Here is a 26869-nt window from a genome sequence, read left to right on the forward strand (position 1 = left end):
AAGCCTCATTCTCTACCTTAGGTGATTACTGCTCTCCGCTTCGCGTCGCGCATTAAACTTCATCTCGAGAGAGATTACATGTCTTTTCTCCCTTGATATACAAATAGCAATTTTTGTATTATTTGTATTTGCGTTATTATTAGAATCTACATACAGAATTTATCGTCACGTCCACGCATTTTAAGTATTTTTATTTTTTTAATTTTATGTTTAATTAGACGAATTTTAAAATCAATTTGGATGATGAGATAAAAAAAAAATCAAAGAAAGTCACGTAATATTATTTAAAACTACCAATACCTTTCTAAAATCTCAAATAATTCTCTTAAGAATTTTTTTTTAAATACTTTGTCTCGACAGCGATTTTCAAAAATTCGGTGTTTACGAATATAATAACGTAGATGAGAATGAGAAAAAGCAATATAAAAAAATATACCGGGTGTCAAGTTAGCGTTACTAAGAAAGGACCTATCAAGTCATTGTTGCCAATAGAGAACTTGTCAGCTAAAAGCCCTTACAATGATTGTGCTTCCTGAATGTTTTTGGATAATAAATGTTAATTTTTCAATAAAACACATCAATAATTGAATGGAAAAGCTTTTCAAGCCAAAGGGAGATTTCCTTACATTATTAGAGTGATAAGTCATGTAAATTTAGCTGACAAATTCTCTGTTGGCAACAATGATTTGATAGTTCGTTTCTTAGTAATGCTAACCCGACAAATTCAAATTTTGATTTTTCGAGGATCGTTTTCACTGGAGAATCGACAAAAAGGGCGATAAGAGAGCTCTTTTCGAGAACTACAAGCTCCATCAATCAGATTTTTATTTCTGTTATTCCTGTAGCCGGAAAAAAACAAAAAGTAATTTCCCATGAAAATGTCCTATAGGTATCCAAGCCTGCCTGGGACACTCGGTATTTATAAATTTTAGACATTTATTAGCCTCGAAATTTAAAAATTAAAATCATATTAAATAAGTAAAAAATAGATTTGACTACTGGTTAAACCCATGGATAGGTGGAGTAGAAAATTCTTATAGTTTGTTTTTTATTTTTTTACCAGTGTGAGATTGCAAGTTAGAACTTTAAGAAATTGTATTTAAATCGTAGTTTGCAAACATTGCCAAGAAACTGTCGCGGGTAAAGCTCTGATTTACTTGTTTAAAAAGAGTGAATTGTAACAAGAAAAGTTTCTCTGATAAAAGCTTGGTTGATTTAATTACCTTTGGATTCCACAGACAACGTCGTTTGGTCGTAAGACTAGAGCATAAGTTACACTGAAGCACATAAGAATTCCTGCCAATAAAACGTAGCTTAATTCCCTTCCTGAAGCTCTCACAACTGGAGTGTCATTGTGTCGAATAAAAACCCCACAAACAAACATCGTAATAAGGATTCCTGTGGAACTAAAGGCCATTGCACCGATTGCCCAACCGCTGTCTGGTCGCAGATACTCTTCAGGAATGTCCTCGCAACGGATATGATGGGGATCGGGAACTGTTCCTTGGGGACACGCGATGCACTGTGTTGGATCTTTGGGATGAAGAATCTGAAAAAAAAAATCACTTAAACTCATGTATTGAATTACTGAAAAGCGACAATAGTGGCAACTAATGTAATTCAACGAATAGAGTCACTCTCAAATCTTATCAGATAATTGGAATTGAATTAAACAACTTTACTGTATCGAGTTCCATTATAGCTGGGAATTGGATTGTATAATTAGGTGACAGGTTTAGGCAGTAAACATGTCCAACTGGGTCAATCTAATGACAACAGCCAGAAATAATTAAATATGTAATTAAGTATGTTCACTGTGACATGCATAAACAATTCTACAATTTATTTAACCTTCGAATTATAGAAACGATGACATATATTCTCTAGGAAATGTATCCTATTCGCCCTATGGGCTTGATGAGCGATTGTTTTGTAATATAACAAACTCATAAATATTTATAATTATCATTGCTTTTTAAACAAATGAAGGCATAACTTTAGTAATAAGAAATTGTAAAATTTTAATTGTTTTTCTAACAATTTCGCGAATTACGAGCAAATATTCTAACCAGCAAAAGAATTCGTTATGAAAAGTCAATTTAAAGACCAAACAAATTCCGTATCCAATTTTTTTTTGCATTCACTCCCCCCCTCTATGATTTTCACGAGCCGTTCAATATGATTGTCCTTGTTAACTGGAAGTACAAAAAATAACAATGAAAATACACTACTCCAAAAAATTAAAGGAACAAAAAATTTTCCTAAATTTTTTGGTGATTTTTGAAAGGCTGTAACTTATCGAAAAATGGTCGTATCTAGATTAAAAAAAAACATTTTGAAGCTTTAAGTTTGAGTTTTGAGAAATATTTTTTTGTGCTACGGTTATCACACACTTCTAAGTAATAGCGCGAGTAAAAAAATCCAATTTGTTTTGTTTTTGGTCCATGAACGTTGAGATTTTTTTAAATTAAGTTATCACACAATTCTAAGTAATAGCGCGAGTAAAAAAATCCAATTTTTTTTGTTTTTGGTCCATGGACGTTGAGATTTTTTTTAGTTAAGTCAATGCATATGCCGGATAACATATTTGTTTACCTTTAATATGCTTTCTTCATATTCTCTTTACGTCAATTTCTCGCTGAGATATCTGACTTTAAATGAAAAAAGGTCCCCTTGTTTTTAACCATCGATATCTCAGCAACCAAACTAGAATAAATGTCTTATAAGATCTTCTTATGATTTTTTTGAAAATATTTTTTTTTACTTTTAACATTGATTTAAAGAAAAGAGAACAAAGTAAGTTTTTGCGTTGTTTTAGTAAATCTACCGCGTATTCACCAATATTGATGGGGAGAATAATATTTTTAGGTGTTTTTACAGCTTAATGTAACATGCTATCCGGCCTACAAATTAAAAAAAAACTAAAAAAAAATCTCCACGTCCGTGGACCAGAAACAAAAACATAAAAATTTGGAATTGTTTTTCTCGCGCTATTACTTAGAATTGCGTGAAAACCGTAGCACAGAAAATTTGCCAAAAGATCTCAAAACTAGAAACTTAAAACTTCAAAATGGTTTTATGTAAAATCTAGATACGACCATTTTTGGATGAGTTACAACCTTTCGAAAATCACTAAACAATTTAGGAAAATTTTTTGTTCCTTTAATTTTTTGGAGTAGTATAATTTGCATTGAATGATGACCCTGAAAGTTTTTATGCACAAAAAAATTATCAGGTGTTTACACGCGTCAGTTAAGTAAGTTGTAGACGAGCTTTCGGGTGAATCATTGATTTGAAATCAAATTGTATCAATTTGAAAAAATTGTCATTATGGCCATCTACTCAAATGCCGAATTGAATAGTGTCAATCTTTTTTACCCTTGGGTAATCTTTCAAAAGTCAATTTTATAGACTACAGTTTGAAGAGATGATGCTGTAGATAAAGTTAAAACATTGTTTTGTGATTGTAACTTTTATTATAGAAAAAAAAAACATAAAAATTGTATACGATTTCTTAGTTTTTAGACACGTATTTAATTGCTTTTATGTTTCTGTCTTTTGACAACATTTGATAAATAAAATTGGGCGACAGCAGGGAAATGGAAAAAGGGATAATTGTAATAAAATTCTAAATTAAAATCTTAAAACAGTTGAAGCAGTAACAGAAAATTCAATTTAATATGATTAGTTTTTGCATTGCTTTGAAGCGAAGGGAGGCAACACTATTTTTACTAGTTTACATCGCTTTTAAATGTAATGAAATCAAAATATTCAAATTTAAATATAAAATTAATAACTCAGGTGTGTGACACTTACCTGGTATTGTGTACAATTGAAACAGTGCCAACAGCAACTTTCGCCCTCGACGTATTTCTTAGCTTGTCCCAAGTCACAAGGAAAACTGCATACAGATTCTGGAGGTTTGGGGTGGCCAAGTTTAAATTGTATCTCTGAAAAAAAGTGTAAACATTTATTATTTAATTCCTAAATAAAGCCCAAAGTTTAAGTTTTCTGCCTTTTTGTATTTAACGCAAATCATTGGTTCAGATGTTGGTACCTACTTATCTATAAGGACAATTCAAAACGAAATCCAGTACATCACAGACTGTACAGGGTGATTTTAGTTAGTTGTGCAAAAATTTGTAGAAGTGATAGTCGAGGACAAAAAATGTGGAAATAATTTTTGCCTTATCTTTATAGTTTTTAAGATATGGGGTTTTATATGGTCCAGTAAATTTAAATTTGGCGCGCGCAATACCTATTACATTGTTCTTAAAAAAACTGAATTCTGCAGAGCATAGTCAATAAATTTGTTGTATTTTTTTAATTCTGTGAATACAGAAGTTTAAAGCACCTATTTTTTCATTGTCCTTTTTTCCTCCACCATTCACAGACCTTAACAGATTTCGTTTATGTTGCATTTTTTGACGAATTTTCGGACGCTAAAATGGAGGTTGTACCAATTTCTACACAACTGATAAAATCACCTTGCTTACAGGGTGTTTCATACAATTTTACGAGGCTTGCGCCTAATGTACGCACCCAAATATACAAAAGTCACAAAACACTGGATACAAGAAATACACTTCTAATTATTTAATTTTTGGAAACCCATGACAGTAGTTGTCAAACTAATCACTGTTTCATTAATAGTCATAAACTCCAGTTTTTCAGAAACAATTATCATTTGTTCTATCAAGTGACTGCATGAATATGATTCTAGTTATCTATCTTAATCACTAACTAACTAAAAATGTTGTAATTTTTGAAAGGGTGAACAAACTAGAGAAGATTATCTAATTTTTCAAAATTTGTAATCGAGTTCGTATGGGAATATGTATTGTTGATCTTATAGGCGCAGGCTTTGTAAAATTATGTGAAACACCCTGTATTTCGTCTATTATGTAATTTGGAATTAAAAACTTGCATTTTCAGACATCATCTGTACGTTTTCAGTCATTAATCGTCTGTAAAGTTGACAAAACAGTTCGTAAAGTAAAGTCCATTTTTTTTTTAAACAATTGTCAAAGTTTTGTCGTGTTGGTATGAGTCACTAGTTATTTAATGTTAGGAGATATAGAAAGATATTCTGACACTTCAAAATTACTGATATAACCTCAAACCTGATCTAGGGAGATTTTTACAATACAGCTGCAGTTTTTAGGGTGGTACAGTCTGGTCTTTGAGGGAGTTTTGACATTGACAATTGTTTTTAAAAAAAAAGGACTTTATGCTATGTTAGTTGTACTTATACTCGTAATTGTTTGAATTTTTACATAATTTACAGCATTACAGTTTTAGAAACAGAAGCTCATAACAATTTAATTCAATTTTTTTACAACGTGTCGATAGTTATAGTCTGTTCCATTTAATAAACAATTCTCAGTGTCAAAATTAGAAAGAATTTTCGTTTCATTGAAGAAATTTATAAACTAGGTGTATAGCTCACCCTAAATAAGGGTACGTAATGTAGATCTAATTTTGACACTGACAATCGTTTATTTAAAAAAAAAAACGGATAATAAGTGAATCGAGTTTCTTTATTTTGGTGGGGTAAGTGGTATATTTAATTTATTTTATTTTTACTTATTAAAAATCATAACCTTTCAACTTTCATTCCCCAATTTTATGGGTAAAAGTTAAGGCTCACCCTGTATATTATACCTAATATGTAGTCAAATAATTTTGAAATTATTTACATTCAAATTTAATTAGTACCCCTATGAATATTTTATTGCAATTTCCCAAAATGGTTTAACCAATTTCTACATTTTTTCATTTTTAAACTACAGCATATGTATGAATTTATGATTTGTATTAGAATCAACTGTTCAAAGACATTTGAATGCTGATAAAAAGTTACACAAAGTTCGACTTACATTTGATAATTCTGCTTTTGTCGCTTGTATGTAGCGTAAATGGCGGCAACGCCCCAACTGTGAAAGATTTTATACAAGAGAGAACGAACACCTATAGTAATATACTCAATACTTTTAAAGCACAAAGAACGAACAGAAACCATAAAGCCATTGAAGAGTCGCAATAAATGTTAAAAATGTTGGAAAATATTGATAAAGAGGACGCGAACAGATTTTTAGTAAAATGTTTGCTTTATTTTGACATTAATAAAAAGTAAAACTCATTTATCCGCAGTCATATTTGAATCTGTCAATTTCATGGCATGACAACAACTGGGAACTAGATGATTACTCAAACTAGCCGGAAATAATTATTATATACCCCGAAAAAATTGTATATTAAGCATCAAGAACGGTAAGGACATTTTGTTTAGAGGAGGAGCAAAGCGACGACTCCAATTATTGTCTGAGATCGGTAAGTCAACGCTCGTCATGCTTATGACATTTTTTGCGAGCTTGATTTTTGTTAGTTTTTTAATAAAATATCTAACAAATGTTCTTTGGCGAAGTTTTTGAATGCTTACCGACTTAGCAACATAAACAAAATACTTACAGACGAGTTGGGTAAGCAACGAGTAAATACAACTTACTGTCTTGGAGACAGAGGTGGTAAACAATCAAATAAAGCTCAATCGCGCAAAAAAATAAATACCTGAATTACATAACTTTGATGAGCCCCACTATCATTACATTACATTGTCACTTGAGTTTCTTTATTTACCAGCACGGCCATATCACATTTATAATATTCAGAAACTATCTAAAAAAAGGATTAAGATTTAATAGTCATTTTTTGGAATCGTGATTTTGACATTATTACAATTTTTATATTGTCATGCTCCGCTTACGTTGTTAAATCAGGATATTTATTACTCAGAAGCTATAGTAAATTGAATTTTAACAATGGATGATTGCGAATAAAATAGTATACAAACCTCGAAGGAAGGCTTCATAACAGCCTTGCGTTTTAACTAATCTCGAGCTTCGCTCTCGAACAGTTAACCAACGCTAGGCTGTAATAAAGCTCTTTCTTGCTCGGTTTGTACAGTCGGTTGACATAAAAAACTGGGACATCCAAAATTTGCTCATTGTGTATCAAACTTTTGAATTGTCACAATGTTCACTCAAAATAAAAATTGTCAGTTTAACCTTTTTGTCAAATTTAAAAAATGTCTAATTCACTAAACGTGCAAAAGCAAACAACGCCTTCGAGTTGGAATACCTGAACTCTAACTTGATGTTTCTGTCAATATGTCATTAGTATGTCATAATTTTTATAACTTTATTTGTAAGCCAAATTCACCAGATGTAAACTTGTGATTTTTTGACATATTCAATTATCATGCTTGTCAGTACACCAACTGTACTATTGAAAGAGCAATTAATCCATTTTATCATTTAGTTACCTTGTTTCGTTTTTCGCAATGTTCCATCCCTATAGGTAATGAAACATCGAATAATCATTTTTTGTCGATAATAATTTTGTATTGTTTTTTTTTTTAAATAGTAGCAAGTAGAGCTAAGAATAATGGCTAATAAAAAAGTGTAAATTATTACCTGACATGTTGAGTCTTAGTTCTCCTTCAACATATTCCCCAACTCTCACCCACTGATATTTCCCTTTAGATACTTGCTTGAAGTGGATGATGTTGTAGCGTGCGGGTCCATCTCCATTACTGTCAAAATGAAACCTGTCACCGCTCAAACCTGAAAAAATAAAGAAAACAACTTTTCAATGAGCACGAAAATGTGAAAGCCGTGTATAACATCTGTTATAAATGTGTCATAGGTATTTCATGAGTGTACATTTTATTCTGTTACATAGCTTTAGTATTATAAGCGTGAGAGAATAACGAAAGTATGCATCTGCAATGTATTGTTGCTTTAGTGTAAATAAAATTTGAAAAAAATTGTATATGAAAAAAGTACTAGATATACAGGCTGTTTCGGCTAAACCCCACATTACAAGTATTGGGAGTTCTAACAGCGATATTTATCTAAAATTTTGAATATGGCCATAATCGTTAAGATCCGGCTCAATAAAAATATTTTCAAGATGGCAGCACTTCCGGTTACACCGGAAATTGGTATCAACTTTGTTATTTTAAAGAAAGTTATATTTTTCTTGCGTTTTTGTATTAAACAAGTGATTTTGAGAGAGTTTTTATGAGTCTTCTCTATACCTAAATTTAACAGTTTTTGAATTATTTAGTCTTTTCTAAATAAAAATTAATTTGCATCCTCCTCTTCAAAAATCGATAACTCCACCAGAAAGATTACATCATTTTTTTCTTTTCGTGTATTTATAATTGGACAAATAATTAACAAACCTTTAAAATTTAAAGTTACATTTAAGAAACTTCAAATAACCGTAAATGATTTTTTTTTTAATGGAAGGCCCCAATTTTTTCTTCACTAAAGAAAGAGAATGTAATTCTGCATCGATCTGTATCAACATTCTCTATACCTAAATTTAATAATTTCCAGGTTATGACTTGACTTTTTTTACAATGGAAGTTTATTACTATCTATGGTAGTTTTCGCATAGTTTGCCATGGAAATATTTCTTACTTAAAAAACGCCATTTTTTTTCACAATTGTGTTATTCTTTTCCTAAATACAAATTGAATTTATTTAATCTAAATTTGAATAACTTTGATATTTTATTTTTTTCTTATTTCTATAACAACCTATGCTAAAGTAGCTGTGGCGAATGAATTTCTCACAATATCAAAACAAGTTGCTATAACTTGAAAACTATCAAACATAGGTATAGGGAATGTTAATACAGATCGAAGCAGAACTAAATTCTCCTCTATTTAGTAAAAAAATTGGAGTGTTTTATTTAAAAAAAAATTAGTTGAGGGTATTTGAAGTTTCCTAAACGTAACTCTACATTTGGCGGTTTGTTATTTTTTTTCCTATTATGAATACACCAAAGGAAAGATCTAACTCTTCTCTCTCGTATACCCAAATACGGTTCCAACATAATAAAAGATGGAGTTATCGATTTGTGAATAGGAAAATTCGAATTCAAAAATTTTTAAAAAGGTCTAAATATTTCGTAAACGGTTAAACATAGGTATAGGTATAGGAAACGCTAACAAAAACTTATTCAAAATCACTTGGGTAATTCAAAAACGCAATAAAAAACATAACTTTCTTTTTAAAATAACGAAGTTGATATCCATTTCCGGTGTAACAGGAAGTGTCGCCATCTTGAAAATATTTTTTTTGAGCAGAACCTAACCAATTAAGGCTATAAACAAAATTTTAGATAAATATCATTGTTAGAACTCCCAGTACTTCTAATGTGGAGTTTAGTCGGAACACTCTGTATATGTGGTATATGTACATTTTATTCTGCTACGTAACTTTGGTATTATAAGCGTGAGAGAATAATGAAATTATGCATCTGCAATGTATCGTTGCTTTAGTAAAAATAAAATTTGAAAAAAATTGTATATAAAAAAGTACATACTAGATATATTAAAATACGAGCTGAAGAAGGCATTTATTCAAGCAAAAGTTTCAAAATTCCAATACGAGCCGTGTAGTAGCGAGTTGAGGAACAAACGATTGCTTAAATGGCCTGTCTGTAACAAGTCTTTGATAAATAATAAAGTTTTATAATAAAAGACCCGTAACAAACACTCCATCTTTTATGTTTTTATATTTTGCGCTTTTTATGCTGTTTTTAGAAAAAAAAAAAGAGTTTTAAAATTTAGAGAATTTTGCGTCAGTTCGTGACATACCAACTAGAAATTGCTGCCTAGAATTTATAGATATTCGTTGCTAGGTTGCCATACATTTGGTTAGGTTGGATGCTATGGTGACAAACAAAAGATATCGTAATTGTTGTTAAAAATTGAAGAGTGTACTCAAATAACGTTGTATGTTACAATTCTTAACCTTCCAAGCAATGTAAAAAAACATGTGACAACAAAATTTCATTATTATTAAATCAAAAACTTAGTCTTACATAAAATTTATTTGAAGTCTAAATAGAAATAACATCATAACACAATCAAATCGTAAAAAAAACTTTATTCCACTCTAGTAGATTGAACCTTAAGAAAGCCAGTATATTGCAAGACAGAAATAGATTTTATTTAGATATTATGTTTGTTTAAAAGATACATATGCAACATACACATTTTCATTCGCTTATTAAATTATTTAAAAAAAACTTACTCGTATTTTGTCAATATAATTTCTCAGATCTATCAATTTTTTTTCTGTTTACTTATATCTCTTTTTTTGCATAGTGATTATGAAAGTTGAATTTTCATCACCATTAATCGTTATACTTTTTTAAACGATTTCTATAGAATTTCTATAAAATTTGGAACTTATATCAAGGTCACAGAATTCAGCATGTGCCATGTTATATTGTTCCACTAATAACTCAGTTAACCAAAAAATTCATACCGTAACAATATAGAATGACGAAAATAGCGTTGTTAAAGATGCAAAATATAAGATTTTTTTTTTAATACAAATAGTACGGCGATTAATTATTGTACAACAGCAACCCATTAGATATTAACACGGCAGTTTGTTACAACAGAGATTTAAATCCTTAGTTAGCTTTAACGAGCACACCCTACGCAAACAAATGAGTACATGTGATATTATGGATTCTCCGTTGCTTCTTGGTGCTAGCAAATTAGATTCCGCTCAAGAAAGATCAACATGTTGAGTCATCAGAATCTGACAAAACCTACCCTACTACGGACTGGCTAGTGGCGTACTCAAAATAACTAGCAAAGGGCACTCAAATGTAGAAAACCTGTATTAGAAATAGAAATTTGAAAATTAATTACAACCCAAACCAAAAATCAGGCTTTGAAAGCGAAAGTAATTTTAAGGCCCCTTTCAGCCTCTTCCTTCATGAATACAAAATGTTTGCATTTACTTCGCGAGTTTGACTTTGCTAAGGCTTCCTTCTAACTTCAATCAATTTTTGGGTGATCATACTTATTTGCTAATTAATTATGAAATAATAATAAGAACTAAGTAACTAATAATAGTTTGTAAAATAACCATACTCTTCTAACAAAATAGAAAAAAAACAAATACCTAGCTCTGAAACGAACTGATTTTTACACTTGATGGAAATTACGAAAGCACATGAAACGACCGACAGACTTTCATTCCTATTATAAAGTAATTTTAAAATTCTTTTTGGGGTGAAGACAAATTTCCAGGTAAATCAGGTAATTCAATTCTTAGGAAAACAGTAGCAACAAATACAGTCCGCCAGAACTAGCGCCCCAGAGAAAAATGCGATATAAGGTAAGATACCAGGAACATGGAAAAAATGTTAAAAAAATTCTACCTATAAAAATTTTGAAGTTATGAGAGTTTAAATTTTGCACTTGGCCTTTATTTCTGTTGGAAAAATAATATTCCAAGTTTTTTTGCTACTGGCTATTAGATAAGGAAACAAGGAAGCTGTACCTATTCTAAATTGTAACTCTGTTTAATGTTATTTCTGGCTTTTATTGACAAAATTTTTGTACCTTTACTAAATAATTATAATAGTTATTTATTCTACGAGTTTGACTGTAAATCGGACGCTTTATTTCACGAGTGAATTTTTAAACCACGAGTGTTAACGAGGTGGAATGAATGAACCGATTTACACGAAAACGAGTTGAATACAACATTTTATTCTTCGTATTAGACTCAACAAGGCTTTAAAATTGCTTTAAATCTGTTAAAAATAATCTGACGTTTCGTATTGAGAAATGCCAAACAATTGTCAAATAGTACATTATAAACGAGGTGGTAAATATGTCATTACTCCGAGTGCTTATGTATACGATCGAGAGGCGTCAGTCTTGGGATTGGATAAAACACAAGGGGTAATGCCATTCCCACCGAGGTTTGTATGCGATTTTATTCACAATCACATTATTTTCAGTAAAAAATTTGAGCAAAATAAAATTCTAACAATGTTAAGGTCCAAACGTGGTTGGCCATCCAAATTGCGTTTGATTTGTGACATTTCAGAAAAGTCAAAACAAAAATTGAAATAATGTGTGGATCTGATATTAAAATTGTTGAAATAGAGTAGTGCGCCCCCCAGAAGTAAGAAAAACTGCTACAGACGCAATTGAATACTAATTTAGGAAAATATGCGTAACTTGATTCTTAAATAGACCGACAAAATTTTATCCTTGGTAGTATCAAATGAGAACATGCTGGAAAAAATATTTAAAAAATTCTTTGTTTAAACGTTCTTCAAATAAAATTTATTAAAGTTATTTTCCAAGTAAAGGGTACGCCACTGATGTGTTAGCACAGGTAGTGGTAACCATGGTATTAAAAGTACTTGATTATTGCAACAATTCATAAACGCCGTAAGTGGCACGGATCAAGGGGGTTTTGCCCCTAAAAGGTATAAACATAAAAAGGGTAAAGTTTGTCTCCATTTATCCTTAGGAAGATGTGATAAATTTTTGTCGGTCTATTTAAGAATCACCCTGTATTACCGCCCAAGAGAAGTAATATTATTACTCCTCATGAGATATAATGATGTGTGTCCGAACCTTTAAAAGGTTAATAATCTGCAAATTACATTAGTGATTGTGAATAAACTTCCTTACACAGGAGAAAAGCCGTAAATTATGACAGTGTTGAAGAATAAAAAACATACAAGGTCATCAGAATCATTAAATAGACATAAAAAAAGTCAAATGTCAAAATTTCTTACAGATAGAATTGATAGAATTTTTTAAACATTTTTTCCATGTTCCTGATATCTTATCTTACTTGAAATTTTTCTCTGGGGCGCTAGTTCTGACATATGAAATATAGAACAAATTTCATAAGAAAAAACTCAGTGAGGAGAATTACAACAGATCTTAGAATTTACCAAAATATTAAAATTTAAGGACTCGTTATTTTTTTCAAATTTGAATACACCAAAGAAAACTAATCTTTTTCTTTCAAATGTCCAAAAACTATTTCATAATACATATTTAAAAGTGGTAGTGGTAATGGGTAAACATTTCAAAACGGCTAAAATTGGGTATAAAAAAACAATAAAACCTCTCTTAAAATAGCTATATAGAGTAATTTAAAATTCTAAAAAACAAAACTTTTCACACTTTCGAAATTGCCTGAAGCGCCCCCATTTCGAAAATATTTTCATAAGCTGCATCAAACCGACTATGGCTGTAAACACATTTTTAGATAAAAGTTTTCGTCTCTTTATTAATTTTATAATAATAGTAAAACAAAAATATAGTTTTATCTTATTTCCGCCTTTTTTTAAAGTTGTAGAGTTAGTGAACTTGTTGAACCAATATAAATCGCAAGCATTTTTCGATAAAGTTGGAGTTGAGAGACAATTAAGCCATCCATACGTGTTATATCTATTGACAGAAGAGCTTGAAAACGTAAGCGATAAACTTAGAAACATGGTATTAAAGGCTTCCATTTCGCAGCTCAAAGATAAATTCGAGTGTCACGAAGGATTTGTTTCAGTGTAGAGGTGAAAATTAATGATTTAGAAGTCTAAATGGCAAAGTATATGAGGTGTAGAAAAATTCGTGAAACGTGCTGTAACATGTATTCTAGATTTTCTAAATCCTGTATAAACGTGATTCCGCAGACTTCTTGTTGGGTACATATTTCACCATTAGAATAGGGGATGAAGGATGGAAAGACATAATTTACACAATACAACAAGACACAATTAACGAATCAAAACAAGGACAATTCCTTTTAATCCACTGAAACGCAAGAAAACAGCTGATCACGACTTATCGAGTTAAACAACCCAACAAAACGTACCCAAGTTTCCTACACAAGAAGAATCACTAATCACAAAAAGAAACCTAATTTCATCAACTTAAAAGGAATCTTAGAAATGTTGTCGGGAAGGTAGAGAAAATTCGATCATTCCAAACGCAGTTATTTGCTGTCGATTTGAACTATTGTTCAAATCATTCCATAAACGTCCAACCTTTAGAATTTAATCAAAATAGACACAAATTTATAAATTTAGTTTTTGACCTCCTACCATGTGAACGTCAAATTAACGTACGATTGACAACTATGAAAAAACGTTTTTTCAGCGTTCAGTAAAAACTCTCGAACAACACCATCCTTTAGACATATTTAAGAGTATATCCTTTTTGTATATTAAAAACTGGTTTATTGAAATGGCATTTTACATAACTTTATGACTGAAATAATTTTTGTTTTTATTCCAACTGGAATAGCGCCATCTAGTGCTGCGTCATAGCCATCACGATCGATTTTTTTGACATTGACGTCTAATTAAAAATTTATTTTTCATTTTTTAATAAAAGTTTTCGGCCAAAAAGTTTAATACAAATCTTGTGTGTTAACTGTTCTACAGGGTTCAGTTGTATTTAATACACAAATTTCTTTTTCAACTTTTTAACACCCTGTAAGTGTTTTAAGTTATTTCCATTCGCATATAGTAACTGTAGCAACATATTGAGGAACCAAAACGCAAAAGAGTGGTTATGAAATGTTCTCTTGTAAAAGTTTTTATAAAGCCTTGATAAAGACTGTTTTAAGGTCAAGAGAAAATAGAAAACAAAAAAAACAGAAGCAGGACAATTAATATTTAATAATTTAATATCTGATATGACAGCTCGACTATGTCAGACATTGTAAATTAATCATTATTATATCATAAGTGGTTTTTGGACCAACCTGTGTAAAAATGGTTTGTCGTTCAAGCATTATTTTGCTCTTCTTATACCGTCGTCGTAAAACAGGGCTTCACTTGTGCATATTTATCCACAGAAGTGCATTTCAAAGAACTTTTACAAGCACTTTTGATGTTGGCATAGCGCCGATACGTTATCCTTTTATGGCACTGTAAAATTTTTGCCAGTAAAGATCTTCGTATTCTCGTCGTATCTAAGGTTTTGTTTAGAGTATCTCCCTTGAAAGCCCTTGAAGGTAGAATAACTAACACCTATATATGTAATATTCTCTTAGGGAATACCAAATTCTTTTCCTTGGTACAAGGAATCAAGGCTTATCTAGATACAAACGTGTATACAGTGAGCGCTAAAATTATTTTTTTATTATATATTATATTTTATTATTATATATTTTAAAATTTTATTTTATTATTCAGAATTTGTCAATTAATTTTCAGGTTTTTTTTGTAAAATTGTACCACGTATCTGTTGTTTTACAGTGTGCCTCTCAACTGATATTAGTAAAAAGACAACACAAACATAATACCATCCCAATTCCAAACTTTAAAAGTCTTTTTCTTGAATGGCAACTCTAAGATTTTGTAACTGCTGGTCATTTTCCCATCATTTCTTGGGAATTTTTGTTTAATTTTTTGTGCTATTTTTTTCTCAATTTGATAAGAGGAGAGTTAATTTGAAAAATACACTTTATTAAAATATTTGTTAATTTGTTTTTGGCGACGTCTTTTGAGATTTATATTCATTTTTTTTAAAACACAACAGACAAAATTACAGAGGAAAACTACTTTTTTTGACAAAAAGATGAAGTTTCTAAATGACATTACCTACCAAAATCTAATGCTCGCCATTGTACAAAAACAATAATCGTATTTTTTGATCGTGACCGCTTTTTTGTTTTATTTCTTGTAACCGTATGTGATTTTTTTTGTTCAATTTTTTATGATTTTCAATAATAATTTTTCATCACCACGAGGGATGTCTCGCTTAATTTGTCTCAACTGCAGATTTAATTTTAACAAGTTGATTTTAATCAATTTTAATTTTCTATAATTATTGACTCATATAAAAATTATCAAAACAAATATTTTGAATCAGAGGTAAGTTTGGTTTATAAACGAACACAATGAACATTTTTTTCTGATTATGACATACAGGTTGTTTCAGAACTCGCATTCCAAAGAAAAATGCCAAGTGAGATAAGATATCATGGACATGGCAAAAATGTTTAAAAAATTTCATCTTTATTACAAAATTTACATTTATTTTTTAACATTTCACCGTTTTTATATCTAATTAATGTTACCGGCGATGATCTTCTGCTTAAATGTGGTTTCTTTTATCATTTTCACAGAAGAGGATTATTAAAAATATGTCATATGTAATTAGATAATCCAACTTAAAAAATACCAATTGCGTTATATTTAATAGCAATTTTGTTCTCTGCATTCGATAAGCTAAGGCTTAAGCGATCAACATTGACCCCTTAAGTTAAACTTTCGAACTGAGCAACAGCGCTCGTTGTTGGTTAAGTTCAGCTTACAGTTAAGCTCGATTTAAGCTTCAATAGAGCAACCGGACCTAAAGGCACAAAAACTTTACCAATGGAAGCCACAAATAACTTTAGACATAGTTACAATTCAAGATAGAGCTTCTTTGTTTCCTCTTCTAATATCCTGTAGTAAAAAAACATGTAAAATTATTTTATTCTTCGACACTGTCAAAATTTACGGTTTTTCTCCCAAGTAAGAAAGTTTTGACAACTGTTTGGCAACGTCAGGTCAGGTCAGGTCTTTTTAACAGATTTAAAGCAATTTTTGTTGAGTCTAATTCGAAGTATAAGACGTTGTAGGTATTCAACTAGTCTTCATGTCAAATAAATAACTATTTCCAACTAAAATAAATAGAGTCAAAGTGCAAAATTTAAACCACCATAATTTCGAAATTTTTACAGAAAGATTTTTTTGACATTTTTCCTTATGTTCCTGGTATCTTAACTTACATTTTTCTATGGGACGCCAGTTCTGAAACACTGTCTACTAGAAAAAAAACATTAATTGTTTTGCTTAAAACGTTTATAAATTTTGGAACAATGGATTTTTCTTTGTGGTCAATTTAATTTAGCCAAATTTTATAAGACTTCTTTACTCAAGTAGGTAAATCTCCAACAATTGATTTTGTTTTCATGGTTGGATTCATTATTCTTTGCAATAAATAATATGGTTGAAATGCATTGAATTTCCAAGCAGATAGCACTGTCAATCTGAAGTATAAACAAGTTATTGATTCTACGAAAATAAGCTCTAGATTAAATATTTTTGTGTATAAGGTTATAAGACGAGGCAGTGAGTTTGATAGAATTTTTTTTTAAGAATCCAATTTGTGCTCGGGAGTTTGTTCCATGAATATATCGTGCGTCTTCCCAGTTATTGTGAATTTCCGATTGATTGGAAGCTTTATGATAACATTGATGCGCAAAAAATTTGTTTCGGAAACGAAAGTTACTTACTATCAAAATTTTTTACTCAAATCATTCAGTGCACGCCTCGCAGATTGGAGAAACGAAATAATTTATGAAACTACTGGGATCCAACTACGTACTTTTCACGTTTTTATCTCAGCTGAAATTTCTTACCGGAGATGGATTTCAGACTAATGCAGGACGTTTAGTGGCTGAGCAGAATTTTAACACACCCTAACTGTGAGCACCAGTGATTTATAATAAAATCGTTTAGATCATATGTCATAAAACTTTAACATTTGATAAAGCTTTAGTTTTTTACTCGTCATTAAAAACAATGACAGTTTAGGCACACAGTTTGTTTAATTTGAAAAAAATAAGTCACAGATCGATTTATGGATGATAGATACTATTTTTGTGTTGACAAGGCGGGTGAAATTTCACCTGATCTATTGATTTACATGCTAGTCTTATGATTTGGTGAAAATTTTATTTAAAAAATTCTAATATCTGGTGATTTTGTACAAATGCAAAACTTCGTTAAAAACTAAGGAAAAATGTACAAAATCAGACCAAAAATGATGTTATTTTATAATTTTTTTGAACTTTTAGCACTTTATTCAGATAAAAAGAAGCAAAAAATCGAATAATTTCGCTAAAGAAATTACAAATTTATATCGAAATTGGTATTATTATAGCGAGCTTCACTCTAATTAGCTCGTTTTTAATCCAAACACTCATTTATTTTGCAAAATCTTGTAAAAACATGACTAAAAATCATTGAAATACTTCAAAATTGTTTTTTGTACCTTACACTCGGTAACCTCACTTTTGAGTAAACTTTTGTTTAAAATAAGCCGAAAAGTCTCCAAATTTGGTCGAGAATGGCGTTAATCTTACATTGTTTAAGGGTTTAATCACGTTTTTGATCTGAAACTTCAATTTGAGCACGCTTTGAAATTAAATTTTTTTGTGATATTTCGATAAATTAAATGGAAAAATCAACAAATTAAATCGAATAAATCGAATAAATAGAAAATGCCATTTTTGAGCATGTTTTTAGTTCAAAAAGTTCAAAACACGATTATTTTGCTCAATTTTGTTAAAAACAAGACGAAAATTTACATTTCTCGAGTGTTTAATCACGTTTTTGAATTTAAACTTCAATTTGAGCAAGATTTGAAATTAAATTTAAGTTTTTTGCGATATTTTGATAAATTAAATGGAAGAATCAACAAATTAAATCAAATAAATCGAAAATGCCCTTTTTCAACATGTTTTTACTTCAAAAAGTTCAAAACGTGCTTATTTTGACAAATTTTGTTAAAAACAAAACGAAAATTTACATTTTTCGAGTGTATAATCACGTTTTTAAGATAAACACAACATAATTTCTAAATTGATATTATTTCAGCTAGTTTCATTCGATTTAGTTCATTTTTGATTCAGGGTCTCATCTATTTTGCAAAAGAATTATCAAAGCCGCTTAAAAATCATAAAAATTTATTGAAATTGACGTTACTTTATTCAAATCTAGGGTAGATTTACCTTATTTTTGAGCAACATTTCGTCTAAAATAAGCCGAATCTCAAAATTAAGGCAAAAATTATCATTTTTGCAGGTTTTAGGGGTTTCAACAGCAGTTTTAAACCATATTATAATTATTCAGCCAAATTCCGTTATAAAAAAAAACAAAAATTTACAGAATTAGATCGAAAATAGTGTAATTCTGGTGTTTGTCGAGCGTTTAAGCAAATTTTTTTGAGTTGGCACATACATACCTTCAAAGTCAACTTTTCGAAGATATTTTAAAAGCTCTGTTCCTTTCGTTGGCTTCATAGCATCGCAGAGTCCCGGTCTTCCGTGGCAGAGGTCTCGGTGCATGTCTCTAAAATAATATTATATTCAGATTTTGAGATAAGAATTTTATTTGCAAATAAAAGATCACCATTTAATCTCCTTCCGAGCTACATTATCTCGCGTATTTACATAAATTTAAATAAATTGAAGGAATCTGAAGGTAATTTTTATTATTCAAAGAACAAAACTTGTTTCCTTGGAGGGTAACATTGTCAATGGAAGTTGCAACATCGCGATCGATTCCCCTTAACAACAAAGATTTTATTCTCTCGTTAAATCCAAAGATTTAATGGAGCTTGTCCCCAGAAACAAAGAGATACAAAGTGATGTGCGTAAACAGAGAAATAACAAAGAGAGTAGTATTTGGACAAAATAACAAAAACAAAGTCATTTATAGGCAAAATTCTTGTTAAAACATACTTACCGGATTGCGTAGGCAAATGCCATAACGGCATCCGAAACGAATTGCAATTGGTCTTCAAAAACTGTATTTTGGCGAGTCAATTTTTCTTTTCCGGTACAAAGATGGCTATGTTTTTGGTTGTAGGGCGTTTTTGAACTGTTAGGGTAGCGGCACTGGAAATGGTGCTCCCAGAATTCTATAATCAAAGAAAATAAGTGATGGACTTATTATAATACAGAACGTTGAAATCAAAATGGTCTATGACTAAAATTAAGCTGGAAAGATTGAATTATGTAAAGACAGAAATGATTGTGTTTGACTCGCAATTTAAGAAAGCTCTATGTTGATTTTTTTTGATGATTTAGGTTGGTGATGTTGATTTCCAGCGGCGTTATAAGCGATTTCTATTTTTTTCAGGTGGTGTGCATGAAATATTTGCAGTATTCATTGTTAATTCAACAAAAATTATGAGAATTATTCGAGACTTAACACTTCAACAGTCGCATTTTTCAAACTTTGTGAGATTTATTACCAACCACCACCTTATTAGGGCAAAAATTCCTAAATTTTGAAAAATTGACTTGTATGTTAAAAAAGTACGTAAAACGCGCAAAATATAAAAAATAGCTTAAAAAACTTGTTTCATAAGTCCTTTGTGGGTACTCGTTCCTGAATTCGTTCCACAAAACTTGTCTTACGAAACGCGTTCTTTAATATACGTATACTATTTTCTAATTTGGCTCCATTTTGATTCTCTAATAGGAATATTAAGGAACGCGATGAATAAGTAATCAAAAAGCGATTAAAATACTTAAAATTAGAGGACAAATTACAAAAATTTGTATAAAAAACTTGTTTCATACGAACTTGAAAAAACTCATTTTTTAAACTTGAATTCGTGCCTCAAGACTGGCCTTATGAAACTTGTTTTTTTTTTAATATACTGTCTTTCCTACGTTTCAAAATTTTATTTTTTGTTTAAAAAAGTGCAAAAAAGAAAAAACACTGTATGATATCTTGTTTATAAGGCATTTTGTCTCACTTACTTCTTTACATTACACCCGTGCGTGCGACAAAATGCGTCTTATAAAACTCGTATCATATTTTTTTTTTTCAAAATTGACTGAAGAACGTTGAAAGAAATGTGAAAAACGTCTAGAAACCATACTTCGGAAGATTATAAATTGTTATGTGATTTTTTGATTATGAACAATACAAAAAACGTCTTTTGCTCAAAATTGACCAAATATTTTATATTTTTTTTTAGTTTCTAACTTTAAGAAATGTTATTTGATTCGATTAAAAAAAAAATTCTACTTCAAAATTCTTAAGAAATGCTAAAAGTCGACCAAAGTTTTAATTCTTCTGTCCTCTAATTTACATTTATAGAAAAGAGTAAATTTTAACAAAATTATCACAGACGATTTAACATGTAGAAACCATATTTTGGTTCCTCGATCATTTTTACAAATTTTTTGATTTAGCAAAATACTAAAAAAAATAGATATTTGTAACACAAAGCTAGAAACTCATTTTGAAAGTGCGAGCGTGGTTTTTGGGCCGCGGCGAAGTCTCACTTTCAAAACGTATTCTCAAAAGTTCAAAAAATCTTCAAATAGTTTGCGCTACGAAAGTTACATGTATTTAGGTTGACAACACAATGTCGAAAATAAACTTCAAATTATTAATAAATTAACTCCAAATTAAAAAATGAATTTAATACATCAAATATTAGCTGTGAAATCAAGCCGCTTGTCATTTAAGAAATGTGAACGGATAACCAATGTTGCCAACATTTGGAAAATTTTTGACGACCTAGGCCTCCAAAGTGTTTCCGAACGATTTTAACGAAAGCCTGGACGGAGGACCAAAAATGTAATTTTTAATAGGACGAAGAATGCAATTTTATTGGTTTCTAGGATACTTCTAACAACAAATACATTTATTTTAGTCTAATCATAAAAGTTTCAATTTCTCAAATTGTTTCAGAATTAAAAAAAAAATAATGCATGACAATAAATGAAGGACAATTAGCCAAAAAAACGTCAGACGATTTATAAATTTTATAATAGTTATTAACGTCATAAGGCCGATATGTAGCAAATAACAAACTAGATTGTAGTTTGCAAGTAGCCTTTTGAGTATTCTTTTTGTACAGCAACATGCGTAACAACCTTCGTTAAAGACTTTAACGGTGTAGGCTATTATTGTTGCCATAACAAGCATGAACACAGTAAGGATCTAATCAAATAACAATCAAGTATGATAAAAAATGTATTTTTAAACTATAGTTTAATAATTGTAATAATATATTACAGTACGAGTAGAGAAACTAAAAGATTCCCCAGAAGTGGGTGAATTAGTTTCTCACTAGTGCTGTATAGCGTTTTGTTTAATCCTGCTAGTGAATTTTGGAACACAATTGAATATTTATAATAAATCATCAAAATTAGACATAATCAATTGAATTTTTGCATTTGCAATGTTGAAGTCACTGGTGGGCTTTTGATCGGTTATTCTAGAATAATTAAAAAAACTGAAATATATATTTTTTGTATCTACAGTAGATATTTGTAGTCAGTGAAAGACCTGGCCTTACAATAACCCTATAAAGTTTGAAGTAAATTAGTCAATTTATCTCCAGAATTGGGATCTAAAATATGCAAGTTTAGTAACCAACTTTTCCCAGGAGGCTATTAACATTAATTTCATTAATATTAAAATGTCGCAGATAAAAAAGCAATTGGGAAATTGTTTCCCTCAGGGCTGAGTCTATGCCGCTTGGTGGATTTGTTTTAATTGGAGATTTAATAATGTCCTCTCTCTCTTGAGTATGTCTCAAATTGCAGACAATTTCATTAAGCAATACGTATAAAAAGTGCAAATTGGCTGATTTCATCTTTCATGAGGTCTTAGTAATTTTGTTAATCCCACTTCTTACCTATAAACCAAGGATTTCTTGAATTGTTTTCAACATTTAAAGACAAGAAATATTCTTCAAATCCACGCACAGGATTTGCTTGTGGCTGCACTGATAAAGTGCCTTCTACTTCGGCCTCGTTACCATCAGAGACCAAAGAACGAGCACTCCATCCATCTGATCCTATCCACGAAAAGCTTCCCGTTGCGTTGCTACGACGGACGGCACGCATGACGCCGGCCACTTCTTGATCAGAGCCGAAAATAATGCATCCTGAAATTAATTAATCACTGTTAACAAATATCAATAATATGTAATTTTGACTAAAAAAAAAGAATTGCAGATATCAGGAGCGGTTCGTATAGCACCGCTGCATAACCCACAAAAAATTTGGAAAGAAATAATGTTATTTACTGAATATGTATCTATAATTTGTTTTCTAATTTTTTTTAACAAAAAGGGTAAAAAGGCTTTTTTCAAATTTGTTCAATAATTGTTGCAGTTTATTTAACGTTTTAAAGGAATATTTAAAATTAATAAAATTCTATAATTAATATACAGGGTGTTTGTGGATTGAGAGCAAATATTTTAACCACTAAGAGAATTTGTTATGAAAAGTCGAATTGAAGACCAAAGAAATTCCGTATCCAAAATTTAATTTTTGCAATTTCCCCTATATGATTTTCACGAGTCATTCAGTGTGTCTGTCCTTGTTAGTTGGAAGTAAAATATCAATGAAAATAAATTGCATTGAATGTTGACTGTGAAAGTTTTTATACAAAAAAAGGAAACTTTTTGTATAAAAAAATTATCACTTGTTTACACGTGTCAGTTTAGTTAGTCGTTAATGCGATTTCGGGTGAATTGTGCACATCGATTTGAAATCAAATTGTCAATCAAGTCATTATGGCCAACTACCCAAACGCCAAATTAACTAGTGTACGGACAACGCACTTCCAAGACCGATTTTCACTAAATGTTTGGGCAGCGAGCATTGAAGATCACCAAATTGGACACCACATATTACCTCAACGTTTAACTAGTGGCGTTTATCTGGATTTTTTGAAAAATGTGTTGTCCGATCTGGTGGAGGACGTGCCCTTGGCGACACATGCGGTATTTACAAGTGGAGCTCCATCAGATTATCCCAAAGTCGTTACCAATGGATTGAACAATCATTTTCCCTAGAGATAGATTGGCCGCCAATGACCACCGCGGTCACCAGATTTAAATACGTGTGTTTTTTGGGGGTTCATAAAACAATTAGTGAATTACGTAAGTAATTCAAATTTATACCTTCGAAGGGCTATGTGTTCGAACGTAAGCTTCCCTAGCCCGAAGAGTACAAGAAGTGTGCATTGCCAACGAATGACCACATTTCGAGAAATTTTTTATAATAGCAAGTATTGACCCACTAACATTGACACTGATCTACCCAAATGTAGCGATAATTTTTTTGTCTTTACGCTGTTTACGTTAAAAAGTTTTTTCTTATGAATGATTGTAAACATCGTATTAAGACATAGGCGGGGGCGGGTTTTCAGCCTCAATTTATTTTTAATTTTAACTCAGAAATGACGTGCTTTCGACAAAAGTTGGAATAACGAAAGTTGTTTCTTTTGACGAAAAATAAAATATTTGCTCGCAATCCTCAAACACCCTGTATAAAAATTAATTATCTATACAAGCTTTGTATTATAACAATAAATAATAATATAAAATTGACAAACAAAAGTATTATACATTTTTGCGTGTACAAAGTTGTTATTATTAGTAAGTACAGTTTTTAAAAAACAGCAACTGTTTTCTGCAAATAAGTTTAGTATTTGTGTGCATAATGTAAAAACATCAGTCATTTTAAAAACTAATTTCCGTCTAAAGCACCATTTTCCCATCCACAGTACAAATTAAAAAAGAAACCCCAAAAACAAAGAAAAAATTAAAAAATGTAACAAAAACTATCGCTCGTAAGCTTTCCATTGAAAAAACTACATCACTTTTACGAATTTGTACAATCCTTAACATCTCTCACACGTCGCTATTACTCTATTGCACACCATTAACAAGCAAAACAAGCGAAAATAAGATCAAATGGGGAAAGTAAAGGATCTTGAAAAACTCTTTTACAGACGCCTGAAACCGTCATAACTTGCAAACAGCGCCATTATATTTATCATTTCACATTCGATTCAGACAAAATAAAATTTTCCACGGAAACTTTAACCCAATGTTTAATTGTATTATTTAGATAATGGTGAAAGTTTGACAAAATTCTACAAGAACACAACGTAAAAATTGACTAAAGGTTTCTAAACAAAATATTTTAGTTCTTTTTATCGGATTTGGAAATAAACTCAAAAGCGTCTGTTGATTTCAAAAAAGGATCACGTACGATAAAAACGTAAGAAGTTGAGAGAACTTAAATCCTATAAACGAGATAGAATTAAATCCTTCAGTAACAAAACTCTCTTAAGATATAATCAAGCTCGAAATCAAATAAGTTAGGAATTAAACCATTTTTTGTTCCTTTGGAATCCATAATTTTTGTAATACTTACGATTTTAGAAAACGCTGTTAAATTGTCATACAATCTAAATAAATTTTTAAAATTCAATATTTTAAAGGTTATGAACATAATTTCAAACTGTACCTGACAGTATAAGTTTCAGACCAGTTTCCGACACAAATCAAGGATAATCGGATCTTGTCAAGTTACTCACTTTGTAACCAAAAAAGTTTGTGATGTTGAAAATGATTATTACCGTCGTAAACTTTAGTATCATAGTTTAAATGCGATTGTTACCGGATCACCTGAAAGAGGCTATCCGAGTGGAAGTTTCAGTGTTTTATGTGTCAGGATAAAGACCAGTTTAAGAGCAGTTTACCTCTAGCTCTTGGCTTCGTTAAAAGTTTTTGTACGATGTTGTCGTATGCCGACTCATCCGCCACTCCGGAATCTTTTACAAGCTTTTCCTTTACAGCTATGCATATATTGTGTTCAGCTAAGAGGTCTTCCAACTCTTCGAATGCCTGCAACAAAAATAATAAACATTGGTAAGAAAATGCGGAACTTGAGGAAAATTATGTTAAGAATGATTGACAGTATTAGAAAAAAATTCTACGTCAAGAGAGTATGACGGAGTGACAATCTAATAAAGTGCGACTTCTGAAGAGTTTTGAGCGAAATTATCACCTTAACTTATTGATGATGTTAGTGTGTTGACGTCTTCGATAACGTTATTACAGTCATTATGGCGAATGAAAAGCCCACGCTTTTGAATTTATCGATTTAAATCCATACTTGGTAAATATACGGGCTGTCCCAAAATTCGCGAAACAGCTTTGCGATACATTTTGTTTCGTACTCTTTTAAAATGCCCAAATTAACGCTTACTTTCTAAATTAATTTCATACTTCCTAAAGTATACCTAAACAAAAGTGTACAACCACTATCATACGACCATAAATCTATATCAACGACTAAGGTAGTCATGAAAACTTCTAATAAATTGCGATTTAATTTTTTTATTGCAATGATATAAACTTTTAAAGTTTTAGGCTTTCTTTAATAAAATATTAAATACAGAGTGTCCCGTTTTTGTTGTTACAGACTTAAACAGGTGATAGAATATTCAATTTTTAGACGAAAGTTTCTTATGAACATGTATCAAAAAATGTTTTGTAAGCGAGCTACACCCCCACTATTTCAAAATAGATAAAATTACAAAAGTTGGTACAGTCGAACAAAATGAAAATGACGCTTCAATAAACCAGCACTTCTAATCGCAAGCAGGCAGGGTCGTAAATTATCGGATTGCAAACTTGACGTAGTTTCAAGATAAATTCCTTTAGGAGCCGGTTTACAGAAAGCGAAATAAAAATTTAATTCAGAATTAAACTAATTAAGTTGTCATTTATTTTGCATTGACAAACGTCAAATTCTTTTTTTTAAAGAAAATTATACATTAATAATGACATTGACGAAAAACAAATCATTATTAACTTAATATTTTTTTAACTGTTTTTTCAAAATAAAATTAATTAACATAATTTTTGAACGAAATAGGCTTTCTCTATTTTAAACTTAATTTTATGTAAAACAACAAATGAATTAAAACATTGTTTATTTGCGAGAAGAAGGCTTAATTCCACTTGTGCCTTTACCGCGAGTGGTTTAATTCTTTGAGCAGAAAGCGAAATTAAAATTTGTTTCAGAATTAAACTAATTCGAATCATTAATGTAACACATTTTTTTGATAAACTGTTTTCGAAAATTAAATTAAGTAACATAATTTTTGTACGAAATAGGTTTTCTCTACTTTAAACTTGATTTTATGTAAAACCATAATACGAGTATTTTAAATGATTTATAAAATTATTTTATTTTGAAAAACAGTTAAAAAATTATTACATTAATAATAATTTGTTTTTTCGTCAATGTCATCATTAATGCATAATTTTCTTCAAAAAATGGTTTGTTAAATTTTTTATTAAAAAAATTGCATTTTCATTTAGCTTGACCAAAATAAATGGCAACTTAATTCGAATTAGTTTAATTCTGAATTAAATTTTCATTTCGCTTTCTGTAAACCG

The 26869-nt window shown here is 30.5% G+C and overlaps 1 protein-coding gene across 4 annotated transcripts in view; it reads right to left on the reverse strand.

Moving 5' to 3' along the window:
- The window catches only part of LOC123012181 (metabotropic glutamate receptor 2), a 390426-nt gene that overhangs the window by 9045 nt on the left and 354512 nt on the right, over positions 1-26869 (reverse strand). For all 4 annotated transcript variants that reach the window (XM_044410042.1, XM_044410034.1, XM_044410050.1 and 1 more), the window contains 7 exons: positions 25162-25306; positions 22298-22549; positions 19378-19552; positions 18875-18981; positions 7476-7625; positions 3817-3950; positions 1224-1549 (listed from right to left, as the gene is read on the reverse strand). In XM_044410042.1, coding sequence (XP_044265977.1) covers positions 1224-1549; positions 3817-3950; positions 7476-7625; positions 18875-18981; positions 19378-19552; positions 22298-22549; positions 25162-25306 — 1289 coding nt within the window. The remainder of the gene's footprint in view (positions 1-1223; positions 1550-3816; positions 3951-7475; positions 7626-18874; positions 18982-19377; positions 19553-22297; positions 22550-25161; positions 25307-26869) is intronic.

This window comes from Tribolium madens, unplaced genomic scaffold, assembly GCF_015345945.1.
Source record: "Tribolium madens isolate multiple individuals breed KSU strain unplaced genomic scaffold, Tmad_KSU_1.1 Scaffold_19;HRSCAF=116;Tcas5.2_LG9, whole genome shotgun sequence".
Lineage (NCBI taxonomy): Eukaryota > Metazoa > Arthropoda > Insecta > Coleoptera > Tenebrionidae > Tribolium > Tribolium madens.